Source organism: Bubalus kerabau, chromosome 15 (genome assembly GCF_029407905.1).
Source record: "Bubalus kerabau isolate K-KA32 ecotype Philippines breed swamp buffalo chromosome 15, PCC_UOA_SB_1v2, whole genome shotgun sequence".
NCBI classification, from domain to species: domain Eukaryota; kingdom Metazoa; phylum Chordata; class Mammalia; order Artiodactyla; family Bovidae; genus Bubalus; species Bubalus kerabau.
Window position 1 is genome coordinate 84,214,504 of NC_073638.1, and position 12,572 is coordinate 84,227,075.

Genomic DNA, 12,572 nt, shown 5'->3' on the forward strand with positions numbered 1-12,572 from the left:
TTCCTCTGAAGCCCTGGCACTGACCACCATCCACTGTCTCCTTCAGCGCCCAGTGCTGGGCTCCAAGCCAGCACTCAGGACACTGTTTCCCATTCCTGATTCTCTTTACGCTGTGTTTACGGTTTTGTCCCCAGCACCTGGCAGAGCAAGCAGACCATAGAAAACACTTATAAAAATTGCTGAATTTAAAAAAACAATGGGACTTCCATGGTGGTGCAGTGGATCAGAATCTGTCTGCCAGTACAGGAAACATTGGTTCAGTCCCTGGTCCGGGAAGATTCCGTGCACCGTGGAGCAACTAAGCCCGCACACCACAAGTACCAGAGCCCGCACCCAGAGCCGGGAAGCCACGACAAGAGAAGCCGCCATGATAAGAAGCCTGCACACCGCAACTACGTGCACCCAAAGCCCAGAAGCCACGACAAGAGAAGCTGCCATGATAAGAAGCCCGCACACCGCAGCAAAGGGTAGCCCTCCTGCTACGCACCTAGAGAAAGCCCAAGTAAAGCAGGAAGACCCAGGGCAGCCAAAAATAAACAAATTAAATTTTAAAACTAAAAAGCCAATAAATGAATACTGCCTCACAGTCATTTTTTTGCTGCTCAGATCATTGGATAATAGGTTAAGAAAACAACCGACCCTTTTTTTATGTCCTGACAACCTGACTTCCTAAAACAGAAACTTTGGAGCTGTTTCAGAAGATGTACATATACTTAAAAGAGTTGGGATGAAGTGGAAAACATGTTTCCACATATTTTTCCATATATCCATATTTCATTTGTTTACTGCTTACAGGTGATGGGAGAGTTTTTGTTTCTCTCCTTTTCTGAAGGTAAATTATAGATGTCTTAAAATTTTTGAAATTAGAAAAATGTTCACGTTGTGATATAACTATCAGCCTACAAATCAGACGTGCAAAAGCCCTAAGTTTGGGGCAGGAGATGTGCCCAGAGTATCCAAGAAACAGCAAGAAAGACTTTGTAATTAGATGGGAGGAAGCAAGGAGAGGGGTAGTCACTGAGGTCAGAGAGAAAACTAGGTCATAAGATCAGCTCACTAGGACTTTTTAAACCATTGTAGGGATTTTGGCTGTCACAATATGTAAGATGAGCTGCACTTGGAGGACTTTGAAAAATGGACTAATTATGCACGTTTTAATGGAATTGTAGGTGCTACTGTTTCGAACAGACTAAAGAGGGTTGAGGACAAAAACATGGAGCCCAGTTAAGAAGTGACTACAGCAGAAATAATGAAGACATGACTTCGGGTAGTCATGGTGGAGGTAGCAAGACTGTTGAAAAACTCTGAAGGTCGAGCAAGTAGGATTTGCTGATGGAGCCAGTGTAGACCTTATGAGAAGTCCATCATCTGCTTTAGTCATCACCCTGCCGAGCCCTCCTTCACTCTCACCTACATGACCCTTCCGATCTAAGAGCTCCTGCCAACACCTGTGTCTTCAGGAATCTCCCCCCAATGGTGAAACTGCCTGAGGAAAGTCACAATCCTTAAAGACAAACATTTATTTCCCAACAAGAAAATTACAAAGGAAACCATTAGGGTAAGGAGGCATCCTGGCTAACCTGACCTAACGGGATTCTTGCTGAAGGCAGCCAGGATGATCAGACATCACGTAGGAGGAGGTGGAGGATGAGAAAGCTGATTAGACAAGGAAGGCAATCAGATCGGGAGGGTGGGGAATTATGGCCAAAGTAACTTAGCAGGATTTTTGTTAAAATTGGACAATGCAGAGACAAACATGGCGGTCCAAAGGTGGAGGGTTTGTTGAAACATTCAGGGGAGGCTGTGCAGTATTTGGTCAAGGAGAGAACCTTTACCACTGCTGGAAAATGTTAGACCCCAAACAAATGTGTTTCAAAGTGTATGTGCCTGCATGAAAAGATGTTCAGCATTCTAATTATTAGAGAAATGCAAATTAAAGCTACAATGAGATATCACCTCACACCAGTCAAAATTGCTATCATCAAAAAATCCGCAAATAGTAAATGCTGGAGAGAAGGGACCCCTCCTACACTATTGGTGGGAATGTGAATTGGTACAGCCACTGTGGAGAACAATATGGAGGTTCCTTAGAAAACTAAAGATAGAACTATAGAGCTACCATATGACCCAACAATCCCACCAGGAGGCATATATCTGGAGGAAAACACGGTCCAAAAGGATGCATGCACCCCAGTGTTCACTGCAGCGCTGTTTACAATTGCCAAGACACAGAAGCAACCTACATGTCCATGGACAGATGGACATTACCCTTAGAAGATTTGGTACATACATACATATTCAGTCATCAGAAAGAATGCAATAATGCCATCTGCAGCAACATGGATGAACCCAGAGATTGTCATACTGAGTCAAGTCAGACAGAGAAGCAGAAACATCATGGAATCCCTTATATGCAGAATCTAAAAAGGTTTGATACAAATAAACTTAATTACAAAACAGAAATAGACTCATAGACTTAGAGACCACCTTCTGGTTGCCAGAGGGGGAAGGATGGGAGGAGAGTTCGGGAGTTTGGGATGGACATGTACTCACAGATATGTTTAAAATGAATAACGAACAAAGACCCACTGCACATGAACTCTGCTCAGTGTTACGTGGCAGCCTGGACAGGCGGGGCGTGTGGGGGAGAATGGATGCATGTATACGTACATCTGAGTCCCTTTGCTGTCCCCCTGAAACTACCACCACAGTGTCGATCAGCTATACTCCAATACAAAATACACAGTTTAATAACAAAGTGTATGTGCCTGAGTAGCCTTTTAATTACTCCCACTGAAACCACCTCTCCATCAGCAGAATATTTCCAGAGCCACATCCATCTGCTTTCCCTGTGATAATTCTCACACTGGCTTGGGGATTAAGGAATTGGTAAATGTGGTGTGGCAGAGTCTCAGCATGGAAAAGTCAAGAAAATGTGGCTCCCTGTGTCTGCCCTTTTCCTCATAAAAATGGAGGCCACTGAAGTCACTGGCTTTGAGAGAGGTATTTAACAGAGTTTTCTGAAGCTTAGTGATTTGTGTGAATGTTATTTAGGATGTTGGAGACCTGGAAAGGAGGCTGAGATTTTAGGTAAGATGTATAACTCTATCTGGGTTTCCCAGGAGACGCTAGTGGTAAGGAGCCAATGCAGGAGACATAATGCATGCGGGTTCGATTCCTGAGTCGGGAAGATCCCCTGGAGGAGAGTGTGACAACCCACTCCAGTATTCTTGCCTGGAGAATCTCACAGACAGAGGAGCCTGGCGGGCTACAGTCCAGAAGTTCGCAGAGTCGACACGACTGAAGCAACTTAGCACTCACACACAACTCTACCCGGGTATGTACATCTGTGATGTCTGGGTGTTTGGGTGTAAGAGGGAGAAAAACTGAAATCTAGATTTAATTGTTAATATTTATAAATATATTGTAACTACAAATAATAAGTACACAAGATCCCAGAGGCAGAACAGCACAGACAAGAAATGTTAACAAAGAAGACATTGCAAGATGAGAGACATGAAAACAAGTTCAGTTTGGAATTGGGAAAAAGCACCTTTTGCTTTCTGGCACCTTTTGAGCTGCACAAAGGAGAGATTTTTCTTATGCTAAATTTAAAACGACAGAGAAAAATAAAATAGTTACAACCCTCAAAGATATGGAAAGAATTGTACAATGATGAACATCTACATATCTTTTCTTACATTTACAAAGAAAGAAAAGGTATAGCCATGATTTTCTTTCCTGTGTCTTTCCAGGTCTGCCTCTTTACACTTCTTCATTCCCACAAGACTTCCCACTCGCAAGCAGCTTTCATCATCCAAATGGTCCCCGAGAGTCAGAGCTCCCTCTCTCTCCATTCCTACGTGCCCCAAATGTAAATGCCACCTCCTCCACACAGGATTCCCTGAGCCTCTCAAGGAGAAATCACCCTTTCCTCGCACACAGCTCTTCATCTGTCTTTAGATGATCCCCATCATGGCCTTCCTACTGTTAGATTTCAATTGTTTTTCCACTGGTTTAGGGTTACACTGTTTTCTCACAAATAGCATAGAACTCTGCCAATTTTCCTTTAATACTTGCTAAATAATCAGATGGATTCAAAATAGCAAAAAGATGGAGCAGCAGCCAGAGGATGGTATCTGAATCATCAAAGGTAGTTGGTGAACATGGGACCTGCTCCTTTCTGATACATGGGCTCACCTCAGGGCCTGAGGTTCCTTCTACCCTCCTGTGCAGACCACAGTCTGTTATTTACTTGGGGGACCCTGTGGAAGGCTTCTGTAAGTAGGATGGATTCTCTCAATCTCTCTAGCAAATATATGGAGTTGGTTTTTGCTGGTAACCATTTCCTCTCTTTTTAAACTGGTCAGGATTGATAGCTCAGCTACCACTTAGTTCAGTACACTCTTTTACTGATAAGCCTCTTGTATTAAGGTTACTCAACAGAGTACTAACCATCATATAGTCAAAGCTATGGCTTTGCCAGTAGTCATGTACGAATGTGAGGGTTGGACCATAAAGAAGGCTGAGCGCCAAGGAACTGATGTTTCAGATTGTGGTGTTGGAGAAGACTCTTGAGAGTCTCTTGGACTGCAAGGAGATTGAACCTGTCCATCCTGAAGGAAATCAACCCTGAATATTCACTGGAAGGGCTGATGCTGAAGCTGAAGCTCCAATATACTTTGGCCACCTGATGCAAAGAGCTAACTCATTGGAAAAGCCCCTGATGCTGGGAAAGGTTGAAGGCAGGAGGAGAAGGGGACAACAGAGGATGAGATGGCTGGATGGCATTATCAACACAATGGATGTGAGTCTGAGCAAGCTCTGGGAGATGGTGAAGGAGGGGCAAGCCTGGGGTGCTGCCATTGATGGGGTTGCAAAGAGTAGGACACGACTTACAGACTGAACCACAACAAGCCTGTGCACTGAGACTGCTGCAGAAGTTAATTCCCTTAATCCCCCTAACCTCCCTGGGAGGCGGGTATTACAACCCCCATTCCATACATGAAGTGGAGACTCAGTAGGTCTCTTATTCACATGAATCACACAGAGGCAAAACCAGAACTTGAGAACCTGTGGTTCTCCATGCAGACATCCTGCCCCAGCCTTCTCTGGTCCGACAAGAAGCCCAATCAAGCAAGCCCTCTTCTTACGCCATACACTGCCGCCACCTTCTGGGTCACTCTGCTTGCAACGGAAAGAAAAACAGCCTTCTATTTTCCTCAAAGCAGGATGTTCTGATGAAGCTGTAAAACACACGTTCTCGGAAATATTTAGCTCCTCCAAGAGATGGTCAGTATATTTAAAAAAGCTGTGTGTCCCTATTATACTTAAAACAGATAACCAACAAGACAAACTGTACAGTACAAGGAACTCTGCTCAGTACTCTAATAACCTTAACGGAGAAAGAATCTGAAAAAGAATAGATACACGTATGTGTGCATGTGCATACTCAGTCGCTTCCCACCCTGCAACCCCATGGTCTGCACCCTGCCAGGATCCTCTGACCATGGATCTCCCGGGCAAGAATACTGGAGGGGGTGCCGCGTCCTTCTTCAGGGGATCTTTCTGACCCAGGGATCAAACCCGCGTCTCTTGCATTGGCAGGCGGGTTCTTTACCACTGAGTCACTTTGGAAGCAGACACATATATAACTGAGTCGCTTTGCTGTATACCCAAAACTGATATTACGTTGTTAATCAGCTATGCTGCTGCTGCTAAGTCGCTTCAGTCATGTCCGACTCTGTGCGACCCCATAGACGGCAGCCCACCGGGCTCCCTCGTCCCTGGGATTCTCCAGGCAAGAACACTGGAGTGGCTTGCCATTTCCTTCTCCAATGCATGCAAGTGAAAAGTGAAAGTGAAGTCACTCAGTCAACTATGCTCCAATATAAAATAAAAAAATTTTTAAAGTAAAGAAGAGGAAGGTATTTGGGCCCACAGCATCCCACAGAAGCAAATAAAGGACTCAGAGATTAAAGAACAAAACTATGCCTGGTCTCTGAGCCAATTGTTATTCTTATTTCATAGAAGATTTCATGAGTTTTAAATGTTAAAATAATAATTATTATAAAGCTCTCAAATGTGACTTTCATGTCTTCAAAAGGAATTTAAAAAGGGAAGCTTCCAGAAAAAATAAAAGTTGTATGTCTGTAGAACGAATAACCTAAAGCTTTCCTTTGAGGTGGCACACATGTAATCACGCTTATCGCGGATCAGGCAGGGCTCCCACTGCTGCTGCTTTGCTGCTGTTTGGTCGCTCAGCCGTGTCCGACTCTTTGCAAACCCATGGACTGCAGCACGCCAGGCCCCCCTGTCCTTCACCAACGCCCGGAGTTTCTTCAAACTCATGTCCATCAAGTCAGTGATGCCATCCAACCATCTCATGCTCTGTCATCCCCTTCGCCTCCTGCCTTTAGTCTTTCCCAGCATCAGGGTCTTTTCCAGTGAGTCAGTTCTTCGTACCAGGTGGACAAAGTATTGGAGTTTCAGCTTCAGCATCAGTCTTTCCAATGAATATTAAGGACTGATTTCCCTAAAGATTGACTGCAAAGCATCAATTCCTCAGCGCGTTCTTTATGGTCCAACTCTCACATCCATACATGACTACTGGAAAAACCGTAGCTTTGACTATGTGGACCTTTGTTGGCAAAGTGATGTCTCTGCTTTTTAATATGCTGTCTAGGTTGGTCATAGCTTTTCCTTCAAGGAGCAAGCATCTTTTAAATTCATGGCTGCAGTCACTGTCCACAGTGATTTTGGAGCCCAAGAAAATAAAATCTGTCACTGTTTCCATTTTTTCCCCATCTATGTTTCATGAAGTAATGGAACTGGATGCTATGATCTTCATTTTATTAAAGTTGTGTTAAGCCAGCTTTTTCACTCTCCTCTTTCACCTTCATCAAGAGGTTCTTTAGGTCTTCTTCACTTTCTGCCATTAGAATGGTATTATCTGCATACCTGAGGTTGTTGATATTTCTCCCGGCAGTCTTGATTCCAGCTTGTGCTTCATCCACCCTGGCATTTCACACAGTGTACTCTGCATATAAGTTAAATAAGCAGGGTGACAACATACACCCTTGACGTACTCCTTTCCCAATTTTGAGCCAGTGTCTGGCTCTGATTGTTTCTTCTTGACCTGCATTTCGATGTTTCAGGAGACGGGTAAAGTGGTCTGATATTCTCATCTCTTTAAGAATCCTCCAGTTTGTTGTGATAGACACAGACAAAAGCTTTAGTGTAGTTAATGAAGCAGAAAGTAGATGTTTTTCTGGAATTCTCTCTTTTTCTAAGATCCAACAGATGTTGGCAATTTGATCTCTGGTGCTTCTACCTTTTCTAAATCCAGCTTGTACATCTGCTGAAGTACTGATGTTTTACATAGGTGAGTTCATGTAATCCTTATAAAAATTATATAGAAGAATTGCTACTGTTTCTAAACACCGGTGCAGAGCCGGAGGCCAAAGGGATGAAGCAACTTGCCCATTTTTGTATAACCAGTTAGGGTCTATCTGGGACTTGAACAGGTTTTGTGACGCCAGAGTTCCCCAGGTTTCTGCTGTGTGCCGTGAGACCTCTCGTAGCTTTTTTAGTTTTCCATACTAAATAGACTGTGGACAAAACTGCACCCAGAGGAAAGACGACTTGAAGGGAAATTGAGCAGGGTGGAAAGAAAGATCTTCGTTGGAACTGAAAGATATACCAAGAAAGTAGGAGGGGAACGTATCTCACCTTCGTTTCTGATGCTAGCAAGAAAAGGGAGGCAAACTGCAAAGAAATAAGAGCCATCTCAAAGATTCACACACACACATACACACACCAAAAAAGTAGTAACTCCAAAGCCATAAGACTAAACAGTAAGTGTATGTTTAGCATTTTAAGAAACTGCCAAAATGTCTTATTTATCTCTCTATTTTTGGCTTCACTCAGTCTCCATTGCTGCTCCCGAGCTTTCTCTTGCTGTGGGCACGGCTCTAGGCTGCGGCGCTCAGGCTGCAGAGCTCGGCTTGGCGGCGCTGGCACACGGGCCCGGTTGCTGCTCAGCACGTGGAGTCTTCCCGGCCCAGGGATGGAACCTGCGTCCTCTGTGCTGGCAGGCAGAGTCTTATCCACGGCGCCACCACAAAAGTCCTTAACAAACACTTTTTAAGAAATTGCAATATTTGGGTCTCATTTGTATCAGGAAATGTGAGGCATTTTTGTTTGCTAGGTGTGCTAATGGCATGGTAGATAGATCATTATATGTTAGCATACTAAGTAGTAATGGGTAAATTTATGTACAATGTGGGATTTTCTTTAAAATAATAAATCAAATAATTGGGTAGGGGGAAGTGTGGTTTGACAAAGAGAGGAGTGCTTCTATAAAAATCAGTCCAAAGAGAACCATTCTAAAGATAGCAGTTTTTAAGCCATTTACATAAGGCATCATCTGAGGGAAAAAATGGAACTCCTGAGAACTAAGTCATATCAAACAGGCACTCATGGAAACCCAGCAGTATCAGACACTGCCACTCACCAAGCCGACTCCAACTTCATATTCCTCATGCTACAAATGGTCACTTAATCTTGAATACTTAGAACTTATATATGCAGAGCATCACTGTATTCATTTTCTAAACATTTATAGTCTACATAGGAAATAATAACTAAATGCATGCTTGTGTCATGAGGTACCACTTTGCTCATGTTAGCCATAACCCCAGAACAGATATCCACTGGGTAAAATATCTCACTTGTTTTTAGACCTAATACCTGACTCTCTAAACCTGACTCTGTTAAGGTAGGGCGAACACTCTCTGAAATAACACTTTTCATTTTTCCCCAGGTACACAGGAAGAGGACACATGATTCAATGGAGTTGGGAAATCGTAGCAGAGTAAATGAATTTGTGTTTCTGGGGCTTACTCAGTCCCAAGACCTGAGCTTGGTCTTATTTCTCTTTTTGTGCTTTGTGTACATGACCACTCTGCTGGGCAACCTCCTCATCATGGTCACTGTGAGCTGCGAGTCTCGCCTCCAGACCCCCATGTACTTCCTGCTCCACAACCTCTCCGTCTTGGACATCTGCTTCTCCTCCATCACCGCCCCCAAGGTCCTGGTGGACCTTCTTTCAGAGAGAAAGACCATCTCCTTCCGTGGCTGCCTCACGCAGATGTTTTTCTTCCACCTCCTCGGGGGCGCAGACATCTTCTCTCTCTCGGTCATGGCCTTTGACCGCTACGTGGCCATCTCCAAGCCCCTGCACTACGTGACCGTCATGAGTCGGGGGCGGTGCATTGGGTTGATAGTGGCCTCCTGGGCGGGGGGCTTCGTCCACTCCATCGTGCAGATCTCCCTGTTGCTCCCCCTGCCCTTCTGTGGACCCAATGTGCTGGACACTTTCTACTGCGACGTCCCCCAGGTCCTCACACTCGCCTGCACGGACACTGCTGTCCTTGAGCTCCTGATGATTTCCAACAATGGCCTGGTCACCACCCTGTGGTTCGTCTTCCTCCTTGTATCGTACATGGTCATATTATTACTAATAAGGTCCCACTCTGGGGAGGGCAGGGGGAAAGCCATCTCCACCTGCACCGCCCACATCACGGTGGTCACCCTGCACTTCGTGCCCTGCATCTACATCTACGCCCGGCCCTTCTCCACCCTCCCCACCGATAAGGCCGTCTCTGTGACCTTCACTGTCATCTCCCCTCTGCTGAACCCCCTGATCTACACCCTGAGGAACCAGGAGATGAAGGCAGCCATGCGGAGACTGAGCGGAAGACTCAAGCCTTCTGTAATGAAATAGAGTAAGACTTTCCAGCTTCTTCATCAGCAAGGACCCCTTTCATTATTTTTCCCATAGAGTCATATTTATATAGTTAAATACATTGTCAATAAACCAACTGCATGTACTAGGTAACACTTTATTTTGCAATTTAAATGAAGAGATTATTGGTAAGCCAAGCCTCTTGTGAGCACAGAGTATCAGGGTTACAGGATGAAGCTGACTGATGTATTTTTACTCAAAGACCAAAGTAACAATGTGTCAATCGCGAAAGCTATACGGCAGATGAAGAGACTGACTGAATCTAGTCAGTCTCTTTTCTTTCAAAAGGCAAGTAAATAGAAGAATAAAGATAGAGTGATTTGCTCAAGCTCTTATCTCGAGTTAATTCCGGAGAGAAGTCTTCAGATACTCAGTCATTGCCATCACCATATGAACGCAACTCACTTCATTACTGGACCTGTCCATGCCAAACTGCAATGCTCTATGAGGAAGTTCACATGATCAGTGCCCCTGAAATACACGTATATGAATACATATGGCCTATCACAGATTAAGGAATTTGTTCTGCTGAGCTAAACTCCATATGGGCTCCCAACCTAGTGAGCACCTCAAAGGTGCCTAATGGTTGTACCCCTGGATTCCTATCAGAATGAAGAAGCTTGGTAAGATTTCCCATGATGGCCTCAAGGCATTTACCTTATGCAGAACTAAAGACAGATTCAAATTCTTATAAGGTTAGACAAAGGCAGGGAGAACCTCAGGGATCCTACACAAAGAGTAACCCATTCTCCTTATTCAAGAGCTAGTTTTCAGTTGCAAACCTTTCTAGGCCCGAACTCAGATAGGATTTACATTCTTCCCACTGGAAAGAGAGAGAAAGATAGATAAAACTCTAACCAGACTGTCCGCTTTTCATCTGTTAGTGTTTGTGAACAGGCAGCATAGGCTAGCGTTTTTGTCTACAAATACGGTCAATGTAAAAAGTAAAGCGTGGCAGCTGAGAGCTCTAACTTCAGAGTTATACAAACCCGGCTCTAAATCCTACCTCTGCCACCCATCGAGTGTGTGATCTTGAGTCAGTCTAACTTTTTTCTTTTTTAGGTATTTATTTTGGCTGCGCTGGTCCTCACTGCTGTGAGCAGGCTTTCTCGAGCTGCGGTGAGAAGGGGCTCCCCTCCGGAGACGCGGAGTGTGGGCTTCTCTTTGCAGGGGCTTCTCCTTTCATGGAGCCCCAGGGTAGTGGGCTTTGTCATGGCTCACAGGCTTGGTTAGTCGCGAGTCTTAACCACTGGGCCATCAGGGAAGTCCCTTGAGTTACTTTAACGCTTCACAGGCCACAGTTTGCCCATCCAAATGTACTTACACGATCTCCTGGCGTTGCTGTGAGGGTTAGCAGGCATTGGTATATGTGGAACACAGTCCCTGGCAGATAGTAAATGCTCAGTCACAGGCAAATGGGTCCATTTTATTTATTTATTTTATATTAGTGTTCATGCTTCTCTCTTTTCCAAAATGAAAATAACTGTATTTTAAAATTACACTTATAATGTATTTCTTACCTAAAATGCAGAAAGTTTAGAAAGCATAAAGCAGATAGTTAAAAATCTCCTACAGCTAACTGCTTTGCTCATCTGTGGTAAAAACCACAAATGAGTCCATTTTAATATGACCCTTTTAGCTCTTCCTAACACACATTCTGTCCCCCATCAGGCTGTTATACTCTTCTCCTATATATGGCCCGTATTCATCATTATTAGAAAAAAAAAATAGTGTGGAAAAGGTGGGAGTGTACAGTGAATTCAAAGCGGCTATCATCTTAAACGCTGGGCTGGAAGAAGCACAAGCTGGAATCAAGATTGCCGGGAGAAATATCAATAACCTCAGATATGCAGATGACACCACCCTTATGGCAGAAAGTGAAGAGGAACTCAAAAGCCTCTTGATGAAAGTGAAAGTGGAGAGTGAAAAAGTTGCTTAAAGCTCAACATTCAGAAAACGAAGATCATGGCATCTGGTCCCATCACTTCATGGGAAATAGATGGGGAAACAGTGTCAGACTTTATTTTGAGGGGCTCCAAAATCACTGCAGGTGGTTACTGCAGCCATGAAATTAAAAGATGCTTACTCTTTGGAAGGAAAGTTATGACCAACCTAGATAGCATATTCAAAAGCAGAGACATTACTTTGCCAACAAAGGTCTGTCTAGTCAAGGCTATGGTTTTTCCTGTGGTCATGTATAGATGTGAGAGTTGGACTGTGAAGAAGGCTGAGCACAGAAGAATTGATGCTTTTGAACTGTGGTGTTGGAGAAGACTCTTGAGAGTCCCTTGGACTGCAAGGAGATCCAACCAGTGCATTTTGAAGGAGATCAGCCCTGGGATTTCTTTGGAAGGACTGATGCTAAAGCTGAAACTCCAGTACTTTGGCTACCTCATGTGAAGGGTTGACTCATTGGAGAAGACTTTGATGCTGGGAGGGATTGGAGGCAGGAGGAGAAGGGGACGACAGAGGATGAGGTGGCTGGATGGCATCACTGACTCGATGGACGTGAGTCTCAGTGAACTCCGGGAGTTGGTGATGGACAGGGAGGCCTGGCGTGCTGCAGTTCATGGGGCCACAAAGAGTCAGACACGACTGAGCAACTGAACTGAACTGACTGATCATCTTAAAATTTCTGGCTTTCTGAGATTTCCCTGGTAGTTAAGCCTCCCCAGTAGTTAAGTCTGCATGCTTGCAATGCAGGGGGCCTGGAGTCCCGGTCCTGGTCAGGGAACCACATTCCACTAAGAGTTTGCATGCCTGC

The 12,572-nt window shown here is 44.5% G+C and overlaps 1 protein-coding gene across 1 annotated transcript; it reads left to right on the forward strand.

Moving 5' to 3' along the window:
* Positions 1-8,851: 8,851 nt before the first annotated feature.
* On the forward strand, positions 8,852-9,787 carry LOC129628629 (olfactory receptor 4D11). The gene has a single exon (XM_055548097.1). It carries the CDS (start codon positions 8,852-8,854, stop codon positions 9,785-9,787), a length of 936 nt encoding a protein of 311 aa, XP_055404072.1.
* The last annotated feature ends 2,785 nt before the right edge of the window (positions 9,788-12,572 follow it).